General features: G+C 39.0%; 3 protein-coding genes and 1 long non-coding RNA gene across 17 annotated transcripts in view; 2 read left to right on the top strand and 2 right to left on the bottom strand.

Annotated features, from left to right (window-relative positions):
- The window catches only part of LOC148895868 (phosphatidylinositol 3-kinase regulatory subunit gamma-like), a 22,419-nt gene extending 16,272 nt beyond the window's left edge, over positions 1-6,147 (top strand). For all 5 annotated transcript variants that reach the window (XM_089000191.1, XM_089000193.1, XM_089000190.1 and 2 more), the window contains one exon: positions 1-6,147. This exon is cut by the window's left edge and continues 726 nt beyond it. The gene's annotated coding sequence lies outside the window, so the exon portion shown is untranslated.
- Positions 6,144-7,643, bottom strand: LOC148895867 (uncharacterized). Its single transcript, XR_016115496.1, has 2 exons — positions 7,098-7,643; positions 6,144-7,007 (listed from the first exon to the last, which is right to left on the bottom strand). It is a non-coding gene; the product is annotated as an uncharacterized LOC148895867 (long non-coding RNA).
- Positions 7,644-7,797: 154 nt separating this feature from the next.
- Positions 7,798-15,443, top strand: LOC148895866 (gamma-interferon-inducible lysosomal thiol reductase-like). Its single transcript, XM_089000195.1, has 7 exons — positions 7,798-8,066; positions 9,565-9,753; positions 9,838-9,912; positions 11,485-11,574; positions 12,777-12,929; positions 14,238-14,306; positions 15,120-15,443. Exons 1-7 carry the CDS (start codon positions 7,932-7,934, stop codon positions 15,177-15,179), a joined length of 771 nt encoding a protein of 256 aa, XP_088856321.1. The 5' UTR covers positions 7,798-7,931; the 3' UTR covers positions 15,180-15,443.
- pde4cb (phosphodiesterase 4C, cAMP-specific b) overlaps positions 15,262-22,500 on the bottom strand; it is a 104,471-nt gene continuing 97,232 nt past the window's right edge. For all 10 annotated transcript variants that reach the window (XM_089000179.1, XM_089000182.1, XM_089000180.1 and 7 more), the window contains one exon: positions 15,262-20,284. In XM_089000179.1, the coding sequence (XP_088856305.1) occupies positions 19,769-20,284 (516 nt within the window). In that variant the 3' untranslated portion in view covers positions 15,262-19,768. The remainder of the gene's footprint in view (positions 20,285-22,500) is intronic.

Here is a 22,500-nt window from a genome sequence, read left to right as displayed (position 1 = left end):
TAAAGTCTCGTTATATCGATATCGTTATATCGATATCGGTTATATCGATAGTACCGCTTATTACGATACTATTTCTATGACCGCAAGGAGAAAATTACATGCGCGCAGGGTCGGATATATCGATAGTCCCGGTTATATCGATATTTTTCGGACTCCCGAGAATATCGATATAACGAGATTTTACTGTATTTTAACACATTTCAATTGTTTTAATACATTCGAAATATATTGACTAAATTTCAGTTGGTTATTTTTTTTAATAAAAATGGTATTAAAAAAACTGAATCAGTTACAGTCACTCAATCCCGACATTATTTTATGAAGTAAATCAATAAAAAATGAAAACATGTTGTAACTTAACCTATTTCAGGTAAAGAAAAATACAGTGATACCTCAGTTTACAAATTTAATTGGTTCCCAGAAAGTGTGTCTTTCAAACATTAATTTCCCATAGGAAACCATTAAAAATTAGAATAATCCGTTTCCAGGTCCCCATAAACATAATTTTTGACTAAAAAAAGCCTTAAAACTACACAAAATATACCTTGTTTTATGTATAATAAATGTGCTATTGTATTGTAATTACAGAAAAAAAAATTACTGTATAATAAAGTGGTTTTATATACCTTTGTGAGGGTCGCTGATGTAGTTGCCTCTTGATGATATCCAAGTGAAGTTGCCGTACTTTCTCTGTGATAATATCCTCACTAACACAGTCCCCTGTGAGTTGCGTTTTGATAATCCAAACCAACAGAAGTTTTTCAACCTCTTCTTTTGTATGAGACCCTTGGTTAAATAACACAGAAACGCCCTTAGCCACACGTAGCAATGGTCGACTTAGCATACTGGCAGTGTGACGCTAAGTCACACAAACGCACACCTCGTTCGTGTTTCTCAATGATCTCCTTCTTCTGCTCGATCGTAATTTTGTTTTGTGTCCTCTTCGGCTGAACACTAGCCTGTTGTGGAGTCTTTTTCGGTCCCAAAAAAAAGCAAAAGTATCCACTTAATAGTAAACCACGTATGCACTCAGAGAAAGGGTGTGTGCAAAAGTAGTCCGGCAGCCACAGAGGCGCTGTTCGGCCGTGTGGTTTGGTGTTCTTCCGCCGAAAACAAGTCCGCCAACCAATGTGGTGCTCCGTGTGTTTCCCGAAAACTAGTTCGTATGCCAACATTATATTCTCGCGAATTTAATGTTTGTAAGGTGAAAAGTTCGTTAGCAAAAGCATTCGTAAGCTGAGGTATCACTGTCCTGGAACATATATCACAAGACTTTTGTCAATATAAATAAATGCTTGATGGTCCAGATTAATGAACAGATCGGGCCATATGTGGCACATAGGCCTGAGTTTGTATGGCTTGTAAAAATATATTTCAAATTCAAGACAGTTTTGACAAGTGTAATCAAAACAGAACAATTTCTTAAAAAATAGGAATTTATTGTCATAATCTCAACTACATTCTCAGTTTCCGTTTTAAACACATGCATGCACATGTGTGTTTGATATGTAGAGTTTCACTGTGTTGCAGGTGTTGACTGGATTGTGACTACATCATTTAGTTAACCCCTTCAAAAAAAAGCTACATTTTCATACAATTTCAAAGATTCTACCTTTAGGTTAATGCCTGTGTGTGGTGAGTCTGGAATTTCTTAGAATAGGATTACATTATTAGATACAGTGTAAAAGAAGTCAGATAAGAACATTATTTTTAAAAAGCATGCAAAAAAGAGAGAACATCTACTTTTAGGCTCTTTTTGGTCCCTGTTGTATGTTGATGATGTAAATGTGTGCTCATACCAGCGGCACTACAGGACGTTAAGAGATAAAAAAAATAGGGCGCCTGAACCCATTTCAAGCGTTGACGTGAAAGGATGAGATGAGATGTGACCTCCAAGCAGAAGAATGAAATGAAATCAAATGGCAAAAGCAAAGCCAATACAATTCGAAGTAAAGCGATTGACCGAGCTCAATGCATCTGCATCTATCTATCGATCCAGGTGAAAAGATTTGAACGGGAGCATGTAATCTAGGAAAATTCTGGATTAAAAGTGCCTTTGGGTGGTTTTGTAATGATATTTCCATTTGCACACAAAAAGCACAACAAAAACGTCCATTAAGGTTATCGGAAAGTTTGCTGTGAGCTCAGCCATGACTTCCGCTTTGAGGAAGCTTTCGAATTTTCTGTTTGGTTGACGAACGGAATTGAAATGCAATTACGTTCATTGGCCAGGAAGAGTTCTTTGAAGCATTTGTGAGGTACAATCAAAAAAGTGGTCGCTCTAAATGTGTTTACATTTCACATCTGTCCGGGAAACGTACGCCTCGGACAGGTTTGCTCACCTTGATTGTGCTCTCAGAGTGGAGGTGGATTGGTGCTCATCAAATAACACTTAATCGCTCAAAATTATTTTTATAGTAATAAACTAACACAGTCCAATATTACGTATGAGCGAAATGGAAAAGGCTGTTTTAGGAAGATGTAGGTTACTCAATCTCAGTATAATTCATGGTCTGTTATGCATCATGTTTTCAAGTTGGAATCTGTTGTCAGGTTATTTGTTTGATTTTTTTTTTTTTTAACTCAGAGTGTACTTTCTCTCCGTCACCGAGTGTTTAGTTTGAGGCTTAGCGATGTGCATGCTTGGTCTAGTGTGTTGTGTAGTTGATACCCTAAAAACGCTGCCACTGCACTGAGGGCGGACTTCATGACGTGTGCGGTAAAATGTGAAGTTTGTTATTCTGTTGAAAGCAGTGCAATCACACATATGTCGTGTGTAAAAGAACTTACCAGAGGTTGTCCATGGTGGTGTTTCTCCAACTTTTGGGGTTCAGTGAACCAAGGGAACAATTTTTCCATGTATACCCCAATAATCCCCATAGCAAAGCAAAACTATTGTGTACTTGTACGGTAAATGGCATAAAACAGAGGTCACCAACGTTTTTTAAACTACTTCTTGACACTCATGAAAATCTCAAATTACCTTTATTAATCTTTTCAGGGACAGTGGTTACGAGAGTGGACATTGTATCATGTTATCAGGTTCCAGGTTATCGTTATGGTTGCATGAAAGGGTTCATTTACTATGCTTTTAAAAATATATATTATTGTTGCCATTGATGTACGTGATGACACCGATCATGTTAATAATTACCAAAATGATTTAACTCATTCGCTGCCATTCCCAAACTTATTCAGGAATTGAAAAGTGTGACATCATGGGGGTGCTGATAAAGCACTGGTCAGACCTCTGGCAATGTCTTTTCCCTTCTACGAGGGGGCAACATTTGCCTTGTGTCCATGTTAGCGCTTTGATACAGCTGCTTCAGCTGTTGTTAAAGCGCTCTATAAATCAACATGTATTTCATTGTATTTTGTACAGCTGCCCCCATTTCAAAGTCAAAGTCAGCTTTATCGTCAAATATGCTAATGTGCATGACATACAGCACAGATGAAATTACTGTCCTCTCGGACCCAGCGTGCACTGCACTTATAATGACTTTAACAAACATAATAAACACGAAAACGCCAATTTGCCGGGAGAGAGCATTTCATGCTCAGATAAAGCCAAAGCCATGTAAGTTAGGAATTAACTGTTTTTTTCTGATGAAAAAAGAGAATCTAAGGTTACTTACGGCGTATTGAATATTTATGTAGTCCTAAAACTCAATATACTGTGGGTCCTGGAATTTGAGTGACAATGACAAAAACCCTGGCACTGGAGTGGACACATTTTTGCACATTATCTGTCTGGCAGTGAATGAGTTAATAACACGGGGAAATGTAAGAAGGTACAAACTTTTTTTTACGCTACATACATTATAAACCTCTACAAGCGAAATAATCAATTCAACAACATTCCTCGATAATGATAATAACCAGGGCATGGGCTACTCGAGTGGTCCTTGGGGGATACCTGGTGCCTGTGAGCATGACGTTGGTGACTTCTATCATAAGAACATTTCTCCCAAAAATATGCCTTTTGTTCTTTCAGAAAAAAAAAGTGATATGACTGAGTGGTATCTGAGCTTTTAATCCGGGAAGAGTAATTTTATAATGTTTGTGTAATTAGCATCTGTATGTAGATACAGATTTTTGAAAATGAATCTACAATCAAAACTATTTGACAGTCCACTATGAATCCCCTGACCCCAGTTTGAGAACACCTGATTTATGAAATGTTGTGTGATACAAAATTCACTCTGTTAGTATGTTGCGTGCTTGTATTCTTGTTGTACACATTCATCATAGAACCCACGTTTTCGATAGACCGCAGAACGTGCTTGATTCAAGAATATATATGAAATATGCTTGCACAGTGCAGGACTTGCACGGCCGCTCTAAAACGTAGGCGATCTGAAGCAGAATTTGCACTAACGCATCTCAATTGATGCCGATGGCCGTGTTTGTGCGATCAAGACGTCTTATTGTCTGGAACCGAGCAAGCAGATTTGCGATGGTGCTTAATGTGTTGACTGATGTCAAATGACCGATAAAGGACTCAGAGAGTGTTTGCGTGGCATCAAAACTATCTTCACAACAGTATTTTATTTGACGTAGACAACTTTGTATTTTTGAAGTTTCTTTATGTGGGTGTCCTAATTTGTACCTTTTGATGTTTCATTATTGTGTGAAAAAAATAGTCTAGTTGAAGACACTTCAAAATGATCACTGGTAGCGATGACACTCATCCGGTGAAATTTCACTGTACTCGTCGTGCAAATGACAAAACTTCATTTGAAAAGGGTAGCCATGGTTCTTTGAAATACCTCTGATTTTCATACAGGTTGACAAAAGATACTCAGGCCTCTACATTGGGTTTTGACTGATTTGACAAAATGGTCCAATGTACTATTAGTATGGTGCGGATGATTAAAAAGAAAAAGAGCCAGGAGGGAGTGGGATCTTGAAAATCACATCAAGGTGATTTTGACAACGTTCCATCAACCTTAACTCATTCACTGCCAGACACGTGCAAAAATGTGTCCACGCCAGGGTTTTTGTCATTGTCACTTGAATTCCAGGTCCCACAGAATATTGAGATTTAGGACTACATACACATTCAGTACAGCGTTAGAAACCTTAGACTCTCTTCTTTCATCAGACGTAATGAGTTAATTCCTAAATTATATGGATCTGGAGTTATATGAGCTTGAAATGAGGGCGGCGGTCCAAAATTCAATGCAATACATACATATTGGTTTTACATAGCGCTTAAACAACAGCTGAACCTAAAACAAAGCGATAATATGGAAAGAAGGAAAAATATTATTTTTTTTGCCAGAGGCCATGGCCAGCGTTTTATCAGCACCCAAACCAATGAAAAACAAAAACCGGGAATGGTGCTCTCCGTGATAATTTCAATTCCCGAATAAATTCGTGAATGGCAGCGAATGATTTAAGGAATGCATGACAAGTCAAATTATCATCAAGATCATTTGAGGGTGAACAGGAGGTTGATCAATGTTAATGTTATCATTGGGGGCTGCCGAATGTGAGAATTTGGTTTGGATGCCTCACCAGCCCTCTCATTTCTGGTAATGTCCTGGAAGACACGAATCGGTGTGATAAATGGAAGTATTGCACGAAGAGATGTTATTTTCCCCGTGGTCAATTTATCATAAAAAGCAGTCACCCAAATAACAACAAAATCCCTGTCAAAACAAATCATACAACTTATTTGGTAAGAATGACACGCCGTGACTTGATTTGACAATTGGGAAAATTGTCTTTCAGTTTGAATTGTGCTGCTGTGCATATGATCAAATACCTCTTCTTGTTTCTGTAGGACAAGGCTAATAAGTGCTCCCTGTTTCTGTGACTTTGGCTTGTTGCTGTTGTGACCGTAGGAATTTGTTCCCTCTGCTTTGATCCAAATCAAATCATTTAGCTGCACTTACTAATCTATTGCTGTGAAGAAATCTATGTTCATGGAAATGTTTGTTTACTAGTTCAATTATGCAATAAGACTGTGCGTTGTATCGCGGTAGTTTGTCTTTCTTTTTAGAAGTTAGTCATCTGAAGAATTGTGCTGGTTTCAAAGGTTTCAGTTGCTGTAAAACTCCACTGTCCTTCCTTGCCTTCTTACAGAGTACCCCTTGTCCTTGTATGCACTTTAACTACCAAATAAAGTCAAGATTACAAAGACTTCAGCTCATTTAATGATATGTGTTGGCCTCGTGAGGAAAAAGTCTCCCCCTGACACGTTACATTTGGGCAAAATAACGAAATTGTTTCAGATGCAAGCCATGATGACACTTTATAAACATGTGTGCTTTCAAATAACACTCATGCTCTAGTTTCAATGTGAAGGCTATTGTTTTAGTGTTCAGGCTTAGATAACAGCACTTCAACCTACTATTCAAATATTTTGACCAAGGCAGACAATGTACCAGAAGAGTGAGTTTTTCGACACACAAGCAGTGGCTCTGTCTATTTATTTTTATCGAGAGTTGTGACCAAAATTGTATGAATTCCGGCAGCCAACGTCACAAAAAGTAACAAGAAAGAAAGAGAACAAGTGCTTATACTTTCAGCCTTTTTTAACCACTCCTAATTTGGGTCTATGATAAAAGTACACATAGAGTATAGACAGCACAGTTTTACATATTAGTCATAGCCAAATTAAAGTTATGAATGAAACATTTAGGTTGTCCAAAAATGAAAACCATACTGACCTGTGCTGTTCATTTCTTGTAGATAATGGCTGCATATTGATTTTTCATCGTTCATCATACTTGATCTTGGTTTCACTCCCTTCTGCTTTCTACTAAGTCTGAGACTGCTTTATTTCCTTTATATGATACCCTACGTAATAAAAAAACTACATTCAAATGTATTCTAAGAGAATTGAACAATTCGACTGAAACCTGGACATAAACATCACATTTGCTAATCCAGGCAATAGTAGTTGTCGCAACTTTATTTAATGTCTCTAGCAGCGGTGGGCCACGCATTTCATAACTGGGCCTTCAGCAGTGCTATGTCTGAATCCATACAAGCTGCGACTGTAAAAAAAAATAAATGTTGTGATTTACTAGAGGGTCCCGTGAGCCAGGAAATAACTTGTGAAGAAAGAAAAAACGTTCGTGTTTTACCATGAATGTGTGGATTCATGATATGGGGTCGCTCTTTCACACCGCAGACCTTTCTTCATCATGACCATTTCTTCTTAAAAAGTCCATCTTGAAAATGGCTTCAAGAGTAAATCTACAACAAAATCCATTTCTTCTCCTCCTTCAGCCATTGTGGGTTGACAAAACCGCTATTATATCAACACAACAATATATTCGCTTATGCAGCTCGCTACAGATACAGTGAGCTAGCTCTGGCCTGTATGCTCTTGACAGTAGCGGCTGGTGATACGATGATTGGCTGGTGAATAGCCAATCATAGTTGGCAAAACTTTGACGTTCCCCAGGCCTGCGTCACCAACTCAAAACCTGATTGGTTAAAGCTATTGACATTGTTAAAGCAACAGAATCATTGAACCGCATTTAATGCAATGGTTGCCAGCCAATCGATGGCTGCAATGTGATTGGTTAAATGCTTAAATATGAAAACACACATCGGGAAGCGGCACAACAGGGGGAAAGCAATGAAAGGAAACTGAAAGACACTTTGAAATGTTTAATAAGAATTTGTGAACAAAATAGAATTAATCAGTCTGTGATTCAGATATTTTTAGACCAGTAGAGAAGGCCTTCCTTGTCCTGACGGCCCGCCGCTGGTCTCTCGTCAAGGTATTCAGGTCATCTCCACGTTATACAATGAATTTGCTCACTGCGATGACTCGAGTGTCCGAGGGGTCGTGAACTTACCGTTACTCTTTTCCACATGGCTGTGGTCAGTTGAGAGTGACGAGCAATGAGTGAACAGTTTAGGGTTTCCCTCAGTGTGGAGCACATTCTTGATATCGGCTTCGTTCCGACATGAAGCTTTTTGCGGCTTTTGTGGTCGTCCTCCTCTGTCACATTTGGAGTGCAGCCTCATCTCATCCTAAAACCTCTTGTCGATATCCTCCATCGCAGTGGTGTCGCTCACTGGAGATTGCTGTTGAATGCAAGGTGAGTGCACTAAATTGAGATAGAATGATGTATGACATAAAAACGTCATTTTAAATATGGACCAAATACGTGCAGATATCTGTTTTACTATTGAACCATTTTACATAATATTCTCCTCGTATATTTCATTTTTTCACAATAGTTTTATGCCGTACATTTCTCAGTGTACTGTAAAAACGACCCAACTTTTAACAACAAATAATTTGAACAATATAAAAAATATAAACTGTTTACCTCCACTCTTCCACAGTACAATGGTCTCCCTTGCATAAAAATGACAATTCAAAGGCAGCACAAACCCCCCGAAGTGCTAATCAACATTAGTGCAACTCATTTTGTCCGAAACTAAATGAATAGATAATTTGAAAATCATGTTTTAAAAGTGGAACAATGAGTGTCGAGCCCAACTATGGAGAGGTCCACCAGAGATGAAGAAACATTTGTTATTTTCCACTCTTGGCTGCTCAGTGTATGGTCATGGGCCGGCAGATGCCCATCCCTTGCTGACTCAATGCAGAAATTGTTTCATGAATTGATATGAGTTTACATCCGACTGAGTTAAATAGAGCCCGTGTGATGAGTTATAAAATGAGAGTCATGCTTCAGTTATTTAAGGCCTGACAGTGCTTCTGCATGTGACTAGGTGGGATGTTGTAGTCCAAAAGTAGTAAATCAATGAGTACAAATTCCAACTGAATGTTTGAACTTTTGTTAGACTGTTTTTGTCTGCAGGCCGAGCAGTGGTTGAAAGATTGGCAGTAATCCAGTTTCCCAACACATTCCAAAGACCTTTTTATGTTAATTCAAAAGTCCCAAGTCGTTCATTAGATACAGTAAAGTCTCGTTATATCGATATTCAAGGGAGTCGGAAAAAATATCGATATAACCGGGACTATCGATATATCCGACCCTGTTTGCATGTAATTTTCTCCGTGCGTGCATAGAAATAGTATCGATATAACCGGGACTATCGATATATCCGATATCGATATAACGAGACTTTACTGTACTTTGGTTTGATTTGTTTATACAGTGATACCTCAGTTTACGAACGCTTTAGCTCACAAACGTTTCACCTCACAAACATTAAATTCACGAGCTGACGGCTGGCTGCCGAACTAGTTTTTGGCGGACGAACCAAACCACACGGCGCCACGGTGGCTGGTGGACAAGTTTTCGGTGGATGAACACCAAACCACACGGTCGAACAGCACCATGGTGGCTGGCGGACTAGTTTTCGCACCCCTTTTCTTTGAGTGCGGACGTGGTTTGTTATCGAGGATACTTTTGCTATTATGGGACTGAAAAAATCCCCACCACAGGCTAGTGTTAAGCCGAAGAGGACACAAAAGAAAATGACGGTCGAGAAGAAGAAGGAGATCATCGAAAAACACAAACGAGGTGTTCAAAGGTGTTCCCATGTCCTATGTATGTATGTATGTCGTATGATGTATGTTCTACATACGTGGCCAATAAGGATTTTGATTCTGGCCCCCAGGTGCAGAAGCAGTGTATGGAACTCGGCGCCATACGTCCGAAAGAGGTGGCTCCTCCGGTGTCTGTCGCTCTTTACTATGAGTGTCTGTGTCCAGACTGCAGGCTCTTCATCACTCAGCAGCTCTTCCCCACCTGGTCCATGCTGCAGGACATCATGAATGTCACGCTGGTGCCGTATGGCAACGCAAAGGTGTGCCGATCTGTTTACTGCTGGCGCTTCCTGGTCTGGTATAAGAGGGAATCGTGTTATTTGTTAAATGGTATTTCCTTACAGGAAGTGGTGGTGGCGGACAAGAGTACCTTCATCTGCCAGCATGGGGAGCCAGAATGCCATGGGAACATGATTCAGGTAAACATGGTTTTAACCAAGGGTGGGAAAGTTAAGTTTAGTCCTCAAGAGACACGGACTTTTTTTAATGGACAGAGCGGCCTTCCAACTATAAAGAGTATAATTTTGATTTTCATTTAAATGTATTTTTTTCACATAGAGGACAACCGACGCCCCCAGACAAGTTGTGTCCATAATTTGTAAAATCACTTCAAACGACTTCTACTGAGTGTATTTTATAACGATTCCACAGCATATACAGTAAAGTCTCGTTATATCGATATCGGATATATCGATAGTCCCGGTTATATCGATACTATTTCTATGCACGCACGGAGAAAATTACATGCAAACAGGGTCGGATATATCGATAGTCCCGGTTATATCGATATTTTTTCGGACTCCCTTGAATATCGATATAACGAGACTTTACTGTAGCTATATTTTACGTTTTAAGACTTGCGCTGAATATTCAGGATGTCTTGGTTTTGAGTTGGTGACTAGTCCGTACGTGACGTCACTAAAGGACCCCCCCCCCCCCACGACCGACAAAAAGACACATTGTAGGAACGCCCCTGACCGAGAAAGTGACACACAATGCATTTTGGGTACTTTGTTTGGTCTGAAAACTTTGTGTTGATGGCGAAATTAGAAGGAAAACACATAAATAATGCGATGGTGAATCGTTGTGTGTTGCACCAAGACTAATATTTGATACTAGTTGACACAAAATTCCCAGCAGAAAAATTAGCCCATTTCCAATGGAGTTTGGGCACCATCCTGCACATTTTCTGGGACGCTACATTGGAATCCTGACGGCTCGAATTGATACGGAAGGACTTCTTTAATCGATTGCAAACATTTATGCTTTCCTCTTCCGAACTGTTTGAATCATATTCATAAATGGATGAGTAACACGAAAGCATCTTCTCCGAATCTGTAGCCATTGTTTTGATTCTCGAGCAAGGCAAGACGTCTTGGCGTGATGTCACGAACAAGGGGGCGGGACTTTCTGAAAGTGAAACTTTCTGAGTTCATTTTGAAGTAATTTTGGTGCACTTTAACTCATTTTTCTTGGTGTTTTTCATTTGACCAAAAATATCAGCCTGTGTTTTGGGTATTTTAGATGCTATAAAACGTTTTTCTGATGTCAGTTAGGAAACGAAAAAATGGTATCGGTTGTCCTTTAAACACTCTTCTTCCATCAGAAAAAAAGAGTTAGTTCCTAAATTATATGGGTCTCTAGTTATATGAGCTTGAAATGAGGGCGACTATCCAAAACACAATGCAATACATACATATTGCATGGTTTATATAGCGCTTTATCAACAGCTGAAGCCGGAACAAAGCGTTAACATGGAAAAAACGGAAATGCTGCCCCCTTGTGGAAAAGAAAAAAAAACATTGCCAGAGGCCATGGCCAGCGCTTTATCGACACATCAATAGGAGAAACAGGTAACGCATAATCAGACAATTCATTTCTTTGCATTAGAAGGAATTGTGATTATTATCAAATTATATCCAGACTTTGTTCAGATGTATTTGTTTCAAGGAATAAATCAAGATGTTTAATGACAATGTTCCTCCCCTCAGGCCTGCGTCCTCCATTTATGCGGCCCTGCAGCTTTTCACGTTATATACTGCATGCAATCCGCTGCCGATGTTCTCGGAGCAGCCAAGCCGGTAAGTGAGGGATAAAGAGGCCAGTCTAGCTCACATATTTATGGATGTTGATAATATCACGTTTTACAAGCAATGCCCAATTGATTGTTGCCATTTCACGAAATACCCTGCATACGTTTCCTCTTTGCCAAAGTGTCCAGCGAACCATAAAATAAATGTTAACTCGTCACCATACAAACCGATGCGGTGAAGTTCATGGCTGGTGAGGCACTGACGTCATCACAGTCAGATTTACAAACATATGAACTCCACAGAGTAGCTTATTCACCATTTGATTGGCAACAGTTAACATGTTTTGCTTAAAATGTCATGTCAGCATTCTTTATAAAAACTGTAGCATAGAAAAAACAACGTTATGATTGTGTTATCTTTACTTATAAATGAAGTCCATGCGCCGCTCCTTCTGAAGAAAGGCATCAATACCTTCTTTGTAGAAGTTTCTTATCTTTCTTCAGTTTTAAAAGTCTCTCTATTTCTTTCAATTTAGGTATGTAATCCACCATTCTGAAAATAAAGCCAAGCAACACGAAAAAATGACTGGATGGTTGCACTTAACTTGCTAACTGTTTACTGCCTGCCACTCTCACTAATTCTATTATTCTGCAGCCGAGGAGTCGCAAGAAGAATCTTTAATCACTAGCGAATCCCTGTCATGAGGCAGGAGAACTGTGTGCCTCACCTATGCACACAGTTTTGATAAAAATAAAATAAAATAAACACTGTAGTACAGTGTTTATAATGTAAAGTGACTACATTATATACACCATACACCATGTAGACATTTAGTTCATATACTGAGTGTTTGAACACTTTAATAGCGATATGCAGAGACACAGCAATGCGGTCTCACTGCAGAGCAAGCCAGCACAGTTCGCATAGTCATTGCGCAATCCATGGTGAGGCTCAGCCGGCTGCTGTCTCACCGCTCGTCTCTACTTAGCATTTGAATGGTAAATGTGAAAATTCAGCGATTTTGAGATGAAAAAAAAATCACAAAATGGTGAAGTTTATTTTTTTCATTTGATATTTTCATGATGACAGGTGAGGCACGGCCTCACCTGCCTCCCCTGACTGCACGTCACTGATACAAACACAGACGCGCTCTTTCACATCTATCGCTTTCAGAATGAATAGAAGAGCTGACTGGGGATTTGGACTTGGATAATCTGTGTCCTATTTCGGGCTTTCTTCTGCTTTTGTAGTGTCTGCAGATGCACGCTCCCGCCGTCTCTTGGGTCAGTCTTGACTCTTGTGTCAAGGGAAGTTTGGGCCTTAGATTGATGCACAGCAACGCGGTCATGACAAGAGCGCTGAGTCCTCCCCACACGCACGTTCCGTGGGTCACTTTCAATGGGGTAAGGAATCGTCTCTGGAAGAACAAGCAAGGTCAAGCAGCCAGGTGATCACAAGAGTGGTCCATCGATGAAAAGGTTTCTTCAACCATCATCTGTACTTCTTTGAAGGTGTCGGACGTTTTGCTTCTTATCCAAGAAACTTTGTCAGCAAAGTTTCTTGGATAAGAAGCGAAACGTCCATCAGTGTTTTCATGAGTGCGTCCCACTTGAGAAAACCTTCCAAAGTTTTACACACACAAAAATGGAGCTTCAATAACAAGAAAATGACATGGTGGGTCCCAAAAAGATGTCATCTGACTAAGTTGGTGTTAATGAATAAAAAAAAGGATTTGATTTGCATCCATCTGCTTTACAATTAACTGATGTGTAAGATTCACTATTGTGAAGGAATCCATGTGACAAAATACTCCAACTTAACTACAGTGATACCTCGGTTTACGAACCCCTTGGCTTACAAATTTTTCAGTTTACGAACGTTACGTTACATTTTTACCTCAAAATTTTACCTTGGCATATGAACTTTACCTTGGCATACAAACCTTTGTCATACACGGAGCTGCCTCAATGTGTCATTCGCGAAGGAGCCCGTTCTTTAACAACAAAATGGCAGCCGACGGTTTTTGTCCTCTATTCCCCACCCCCAGTCTTCGGTTAAAGCCACGTGATTGGTCAAGAATGCAGCTGTGAGGGGGGGGGGGGGGGGTTTAAAAATTAAAGAGACAGGCAGACGACAGTGAGAGCGTTTCAACTTTGACAGTTCAAAGGCAGAGTGTAGACTGCAAGGTTAAAATATCCCATCAATCAGGCTCCACAAGCAACCCGCACAAGCCATCTGTACACTTGATGCAAAAAGCTCTCAACCCAGCTAACAGAACACAATTGATGAGGAACTAGATAAAATTATCACAGAGAAAGCACCTACAAGTGATCCTTCCTCACAATGGTGAAAGAAGGTTACGTTCCTCATCAAGTGTTTAATGCTGAGGAAACCGGCCACTCCATTCCATCAAGCCATCAACGACCATCACAAAGGTAAATAAAACGACATTATTATACGGTACAGTTTATTTCTTTAATTATAATACCATAGTCCATTTATTATACATAAAATAAGGTAGATTTTGTGTAGTTTTAAGGCTTAGAAAATTAGAAAGTAGAAAATTATGTTTTATGGGGACCTGGGAACGGATTATTCTCATTTTAATGGTTTCCTATGGGAAATTAATTTTTGGGATACACACTTTTAACCTTACACCCTGCTAGGGAACCAATTAAGTTCGTAAGCCAATGATTCACTGTATTTGTCAGGTATTCACAGAGGAATACGAGGAGAAGGCCATGTCCTCGCTCTTCCATTTGGTTTGCCAACTCTACAAGGTGAGTAATGATACATACGATGACAGTCGAATTAAAAATTCCATGACAACATCCTATGACCCCATTTACGCTGAGCGTGTTCATATGAACAGATAAATAAATGTTAAAAAATCAAAATAAAAGCAAATCCGTATCAAATAGGTAGTATAATCATATAATTATATATAATTAACAATAATTAACATGTCACGAAACAACATTAATGCATTTGAAAATGAATTTATCTGTGTTCATATGATCATGCTCCTTTTAACAAGATGCTGAATAAAACCTTATTAACTATTTCACTGCCAATGTGCAAAAATGTGTCGACTCGTGTGCCAGGGTTTTTGTCGTTTTCACTCAAACTGCAGGACCCACTGAATATTGAGTTTTAGGATTACATAAACATTCAATGCAGCATAAGAAACCATAGTTAATTCCTAAATGATATGGGTCTGGAGGTACATGAGCTTGAAATGAGGGCGGCTGTCCAAAATACAATGCAATACATACATATTAGTCTATATCGCGCTTTAACAACAGCTGAATTTGGAACAAAGCGCCAACATAGAAAAAAGGGAAATACTGGGAAAAGGGAAAAAACATTTCCAGAGGCCATGGCTAGCGCTTTATCGGCACACAGGCATGAAGAAAACAAAACCCGAACAAATTCAGGAATGCCGCTTTATGTCCTATGTTCAATTCCTGACTAAATGTGTGCATGGCAGTGAATGAGTTAATAATCCCCCAATGGGGAAATTTGCAATATGACCGGTTGTAGCTATGACCGCAGAGATTCAATTGGACGTTGCATGTGCCGTATGATTTCAGGGAGTGAAACCTCCAGCCTGCACCGGAGCCCCGGTCAGACTGGACCGAGCCTTCAGCTGAAAACATCCCAATGAACGTGACACTGTTTTATTGTAATTACATCAACACAATCTGTGAATCAGTCGTGAAAAAGACGCTGACATAAATTTCCATGTCATTTATTGGCATTTCCCCCCACAAAATAGCCAAACCTCCAGAAAAAAAATCATTTGGTTTTTAAAAGGACATATTTTTCTTGGACAAAAATCTCATGGTGGCAGATCAGCTATATACACACGTATATTTGATCTTGAGGCTCAACATGTGATTAAACATACAATTACATGTTTGTTTGTTCTTTTACAGTACTTTTCCCTCAACAGACATGTATGAAGAATAAATAGCATTCGAGAAGTTTGCGCGACACACAGGCTGAGCAACATGATTTTAACATGAGGGCAACATGAGCTCAACACAAGTAGTGAGCAACAACACTCATGAACACATTTAACACTTTCTGGCACTAGTGTTTTATCGGTGATGAACCACCGGACCGCGTTGAACTCGCCATCAACCATTCAAGGCCAACCTTTTTTCTTTGACTTGACCAGACTGCTGTTTTTGATTCATGACAATTAAACGTCATTTCTTCCGGTGATTGGCAGAGTCGTTTGTAATTCTTGGTTTCAGCGCATTAAAAAAACAGCACATTTGTTCCTTTTTAAGATCCACGGCTGCTGTCCGAAGACACATGCTCAATAAAAAAAAAAGGCTGCTCAATAACGCATACATGAAGTACTTTGACACTCGTGTTTCCTCCCACTGCCTGGCCCCGCCCGGAAGTGCAATAAAATTGTGTTTAGTGCTGGTTAGCGTCCTGCTTTCTTTCTGTCGGCCACAAATCATCTACAGAATGGACGCACAGTTAGTACACATTGACACAAAAAGGCTTCAAACTACACATTCTCAAGTTTCAACTATCAGAAAGGCGGAGCAGGTGCACTGCTTCTAAATTGCACAAAAACTAATCGTCCGTTTTAAATACATTTGAGTTATCATTGGTAAAAACTATCACTATAAAGTCAACGACTGATACAATCATCCATTTAAAATCTTGTGTAAAAAAAGTAGCATTGCAGGCTGGCAGGAGTCATTTCTTCTTTTTTTAAACACTAATGGTACACAGTTATTTCAGTTAAGCACTTCCAAAATGGTATCAGTGACTTTGTGGTTGATTTCTTTAAATAATTTTCAAAAAAGGTGCTCCTTTTTATCCACCGCAAGTGTCAGCTATCAGTGGGCTGGGCAGAGCATGAACAACCCAAATGAACATTGGTCCTGCCATTTATGCTGTTTTTTTTTAACATGAAATGAAAGTAAAGTACAGTGATACTTTGGTTTACGAACTTAATTGGTTCCCAGACAGAGTGTGTAAGGCGAAAAGTGTGTATCCCAAAAAATTATTTCCTATAGGAAACCATTAAAATGAGAATAATCCGTTCCCAGGTCCCCATAAAACATAATTTTGTAATTTTCTAAGCCTTAAAACTACACAAGATTTACCTTATTTTATGTATAATAAATGTGCTTTGGTATTATAATTAAAGAAATAAACTGTACTGTATAATGAAGTGGTTTTACTGACATTTGTGATGGTTGTTGATGGCTTGATGGAATGGAGTGGCCGGTTTCATCAGCATTAAACACGATGAGGAACGTAGCCTTCTTTCACCATCTTGAGGAATGATCCCTTGGAGGTGCTTTCTCTGTGATAATTGTATCTTGTTCCTCATCAATTGTGTTCAGTTTAGCTGGGTTGATAGCTTTTTGCATCAAGCGTACAGATGGCTTGTGCGGGTTGTTTCTGGATCCTGATTGATGGGATATTTTAACCTTGCAGTCTACACTCTTTCTTTGAACTATCAAAGTTGAAACTCTCTCACTGTCGTCTGCCTGTCTCTTTAATATTTAAACCACCCCCCCCCCCTCACTGCTGCGTTCTTGACCAATCACATGGCTTTAACCGAAGACTGGGGGCGGGGAACAGAGGACAAAAACAGTCGGCTGCAATTTTGTTGTTCGAAGAACGGGCTCGTTCGCGAACGACACATCACTCATTGAGGCACCTCCGTGTAGGAAAAAAAGTTCGTATGCCAAGGTAAAATTTCCATAAATGTAACGTTCGTAAACTGAAAAGTTCGTAAGCCAAGGGGTTCGTAAACTGAGGTATCACTGCAATGGGTTCATTCTTTTCAACAATCCTGCTCTCAAATCTCATCAGCAGTCAACAGGTGCCGTCAACACAAAGACGACTTGGCTTGTGCTGACCGAAATAATCATCAAGAAATGAAATGATGGCAACATTGGAGGTGACTTGATGCTTCATGAGCAACCAGGCACTGTGGTTCCGATTATCATGAGTTGAGATGTGAAAGCTGAAACGTACGAATCTCAAAGCATCGATGGCCAGAACGAAAGAAAGAAAGACAAAGGTCAGCGTTGCCAAATATTTTGGCAGTGACCCAAATGTACCGCAAACTCTTGTACGCTAGTTCATGATGGAAGAAGCACTTATGATTGTTTCCAAACTAGCATGACAATGTCAGTATGCCTGAGCATTCTGCACAGGTTCTTATAAAGTCTGTTGTATTTATCCAATGATCTTCTTCTTTTCCTTTTGACCTTTCCCTTCAAGGGGTCGCGACAGCGAATCCGTGTCCTCCATCTTCAGAGGTTTGATTCGCATGTTTGTTTTGGCCAAGCTTTTACGTCGGATGCCCTTCCTGACACAACCCTCTGTATTTATCCGGGCTAGGGACCGGCACAAGAAGACACTGGCTTGAGTCCTTTTGTGGCTACAGAACAAGCAACTCGATGAACTTAATAAAGATGAAGATACTCAGTAAAAGGCTCCCAAACACAAAATGGTCATTGGCACAGCAACATTCAAAAAGGCAAATGTATCATCCTCTGATAACTAGCTCAAAAATGTATGCGTAAGGCAATTGATGGAGAAGTGTTAAAGCTAGTGGATGTTGTGAATCGCGAACATATTCAGACTGCATATTTATACCAGTTTGAAATGATTTAAGCGGTCAACATGATTGGGAAAACAATGAAATGTAGCCTTGAGTCGTTTTTTTTTTGGTCCTCACAGGCAATGAACTGATGAGAGCAAAATCACACAATGATCTAATAAATCAGTTGGAAAAACAGACGTACACTAATTTGCTGCTACCACCGCTTCTCCAAAATCATTTTGGGAGGAGGGTGGATACCATTATGTTTTATGGGTCCGATCAGTGGGGAGGTCCCTGGATTTCCCTCACAGTCACTTTTGCTAAACTTCCAAAGGATTGCGTTTGGTTAATAGTCAATGAGTTTTCCCAATGGTCAGTCACGGAAGTGCTTTCAAATCCCAATCCTGTATTTCAAACATGGGATACCGTGAAATAAAACCCAAGTGCTTGAAAATATGACCCCCTGTTGCTTACACATGCTTGAGGGAGGTAATAAAAGCTGAGAACTTTTGGTTCAGAAGTTTGGCATTTTTGGGATTTCCATTGTTCACGCCTGAAAACTGTAATTTTTTTGGGGATGTTCCATCAAGTTTGTGAAATCCTTTTCTGCCCGCCTAAAGGTAACCTGATGTGCAGGCCTACATTGGGCAAAGCCCTTTATAATGCATTCAAAGAGCTTGAGCAACAGAAATGGTCAAGTGATACTTGGGGACTAGAGGCACCCAGATGAAATCAAAACAAACTGATTTTCCTCCACGTGAAGACACGACCGGTGAATGGACAATGAACTGTTTTTGTAAGTCTCAACAGGTTTGAAAAAGGGCATCAGATAAAGTCATCGCAGGTACAGATTAGACTACAGTTGGTGTTTCAAGTGCTCAAACTCAATTTGAGGTGCTATAAAATGGTTTCCGACACATTTTCGCGACCACATGTATACATTCCTACACACGTACACTCACACACACATATTTGATTGCTCTAAGGTGCCCAATTTAAAGGGTATCAACTGGTTAGACATTTCCCTGTTGCGTGGATAAGAGGTAAATACTAAGAAGGGAATGACTTTGGGGTTAAGGTCATGGACAACATTGATGCTACATTCGATTTGTGTTTCTCTTCATACCCTGAGGATTCGGTCCATCAATTCTATCGCAGCTCCTCACCAGTTCATATATTACATCACCTCAAAATCTTTCAACATAAATTCAAAGTACAAATCATTTGAACAAGATAAGATTCTGAAATGTTAAAATGGTGCAAAATAATCTGCAGGACCCTGTCATACCGCTGCAACTTTTCCTTGCTCACAACCGAGAATTGCAGATATTTTAGAGGAAGACATTTCTTTCGACCGTTTGTTATCGCAAAGTGTCGCTCTTTTTCCCAGTACAAGCGATGCTTCCAAAGCCGGGTGAGAAATAAACAAACTAACAAAAAAAAAATAGATATAATTAAGAGACCCCAAAGAGTTGCCGAGATAAATATGAAATTAAAAAGAGAGGGATCATCCCTCCGTCTACAGAGAGGCTGTCTCCAGTGTAAAGGGACTGTGGTGATGTTACAGACTTTATTGGTAGGTAAGGGCCCGCCCTGCTTCCTTTCAGTGCTGTCGCTCGGTCTTTTTAGCAGGGCAGGTTGTGCTGGTTGTTATGTAGCTTCATGCAGGCAGGGGGCACTGTCATCATTCTCACCCTCGGGTCCCTCCCCGCTCGGCGAGGTCCTGTGAGGGAGGCTCTGCAACGTCAGACTGGTGGGTCGTGACAAATGTGGCGAAGGGGGGTGGTACCTCCCGCGCGGGTCCGGAGACGTCGATGGTGATGATGAGTCCTGGTGTCGCTCCATCCCCAACTGAGGGTCATCCTCAAGTGGACTTTCCAGGTCAGACTGTAGTTCCTCATCCTCCTCTTCTTCCTCCAGCGTCAGTTCAAACTGGAACTTGTCTCCGATGCCCCCCGTTGAGAGGTTAGGCCCTCCCAGACTACCTCCCGATTTGAGCTCAGCGTGAGACTCATCAGGACTAGAAGGTGAGGGACTACGTGGGATCATGCTCTGGTACCACTCTCTGTTGTCCTCCAGGGTGTCCAGGATATCCTGAGCATCGGGGTGCACCAAGTCCGCCCACGTCTCCCACAGAGGGTGAACAATGTAGTCGATGAAGCCCACCTAGGGATAGAGAAACAAAGTCTGTCAACAAGTATTAAAATAAATAAACAGATAATGTATTTTCCGGTGTATTAGGCGGACTCAAAAGCCTTTATTTTCAAAAGAAATAAATAAAGAAAGAAAGAAAGAACAAAAGGAAGAAAGAAAGAAAGAAAGAAAGAAAGAAAGAAAGAAGGAAAGAATGAAAGAAAGAATGAAAGAAAGAAAGAAAGAAAGAAAGAAGGAAGGAACGAACGAACGAAAGAAAGAACGAAAGAAGTAACGAAAGAAAGAAGTAATGAAAGAAGTAAGGAAAGAAAGAAAGAATGAAAGAAAGAACGAAAGAAAGAAAGAAAGAACAAAAGAAAGAACAAAAGAAAGAACAAAATAAATAAAGACCGAACGAAAGAAAGAATGAAAGAACGAACGAAAGAAAGAACGAAAGAACGAAAGAATGAAAGAAAGAATGAAAGAATGAAAGAAAGAAAGAAAGAACGACAGAAAGAAAGAAGTAACGCAAGAAGTAACGAACGAAAGAAAGAAAGAACAAAATAAATAAATTAAGAAAGAAAGAAAGAACAAAATAAATAAAGAAAGAACGGACGAAAGAAAGAAAGAAAGAAAGAAAGAAACAAAGAAAGAAAGAACGAACAAAAGAAGGAAAGAAGGAAAGAATGAAAGAACGAAAGAAAGAAAGAATGAAAGAACGAACGAATGAAAGAAAGAAGTAACGAAAGACGTAACGAAAGAAGGAAGAAGTTACAAAAGAAAGAAAGAATGAAAGAAAGAAAGAACGAAAGAAAGAACAAATGAAAGAAGGAAAGAAAGAAAGAAAGAAAGAAAGAAAGAAAGAAAGAAAGAAAGAATGATAGCAAGAACGAAAGAACGAACGAAAGAGAGAAAGAAAGAAAGAAAGAACAAAATAAAAAAGAAAGAAAAAAAGAAAGAAAGAAAGGAAGAATGATAGAAAGAACAAAAGGACGAACGAAAGAAAGAAAGAAAGAATGATAGAAAGAAAAAAAGAACGAACGAAAGAGAGAAAGAAAGAAAGAAAGAACAAAATAAATAAATTAAGAAAGAACAAAAGAAAGAAAGAACAAAATAAATAAAGAAAGAACGGACGAAAGAAAGAAAGAAAGAAACAAAGAAAGAAAGAACGAACAAAAGAATGAACAAAAGAAGCAATGAAAGAGAGAAAGAAAGAATGAAAAAACGAACCAAAGGAAGAACGAAAGAACAAAAGAAGGAAAGAAGGAAAGAATGAAAGAACGAAAGAAAGAAAGAATGAAAGAACGAACGAATGAAAGAAAGAAGTAACGAAAGATGTAACGAAAGAAGTAAAGAAAGAAAGAAAGAAACAAAGAAAGAAAGAATGAAAGAAAGAAAGAACAAAAGAAAGAAACAAACAAAGAAAGAATGAAAGAAAGAACGAAAGAAAGAACAAATGAAAGAAAGAAAGAAAGAAAAAGAGAACGAAAGAACGAAAGAAAGGAGTAAGAACGAAAGAAAGAAAGAACGAAAGAAAGAACAAAAGAACGAAATATAGAAAGAACTAAAGAAAGAACGAAAGAAGTAAAGAAGTAAAGAAAGAAAGAAAGAAAGAATGATAGCAAGAACAAAAGAACGAACGAAAGAAAGAAAGAAAGAACAAAATAAAATAAGAAAGAAAAAAAGAAAGAAAGAAAGGAAGAATGATAGCAAGAACAAAAGAACGAACGAAAGAAAGAAAGAAAGAAAGAAAGAAAGAACAAAATAAAAAAAGAAAGAAAAAAAGAAAGAAAGAAAGTAAGAAAGGAAGAATGATAGAAAGAACAAAAGGACGAACGAAAGAAAGAAAGAAAGAACAAAATAAATAAATAAATAAAGAAAGAACAAACGAAAGAAAGAATGAATGAAAGAAAGAAAGAGAACAAAAGAAATAGAGAAAGAAAGAAAGAAAGAAAGAACAAAATAAAAAAAGAAAGAAAGAAAGAAAGAAAGAAAGGAAGAATGATAGAAAGAACAAAAGGACGAACAAAAGAAAGAAAGAAAGAAAGAAAGAAAGAAAGAAAGAACAAAATAAAAAAAGAAAGAAAGAAAGAACAAACGAAAGAAAGAATGAATGAAAGAAAGAAAGAAAGAAAAAGAGAACGAAAGAACGAAAGAAAGGAGTAAGAACGAAAGAAAGAAAGAACGAAAGAAAGAACAAAAGAACGAAAGATAGAAAGAACTAAAGAAAGAACGAAAGAAGTAAAGAA

Source organism: Hippocampus bargibanti, linkage group LG07 (assembly GCF_051943395.1).
Source record: "Hippocampus bargibanti isolate YZ-2025 linkage group LG07, ASM5194339v1, whole genome shotgun sequence".
NCBI classification, from domain to species: domain Eukaryota; kingdom Metazoa; phylum Chordata; class Actinopteri; order Syngnathiformes; family Syngnathidae; genus Hippocampus; species Hippocampus bargibanti.
Note: the sequence above shows the minus strand (reverse complement) of the source record. Positions and strands in the feature narration are given on the sequence as shown.

Excerpts from the sequence above, each read along its gene's own strand:
- LOC148895866 (XM_089000195.1), top strand. The coding sequence starts at position 7,932 with ATGAAGCTTTTTGCGGCTTTTGTGGTCGTCCTCCTCTGTCACATTTGG. Across the intron at positions 8,067-9,564 it reads AGATTGCTGTTGAATGCAAG|GTGCAGAAGCAGTGTATGGA; the intron begins GTGAGTGCACTA and ends TCTGGCCCCCAG. Across the intron at positions 12,930-14,237 it reads CGTGGGTCACTTTCAATGGG|GTATTCACAGAGGAATACGA; the intron begins GTAAGGAATCGT and ends TGTATTTGTCAG.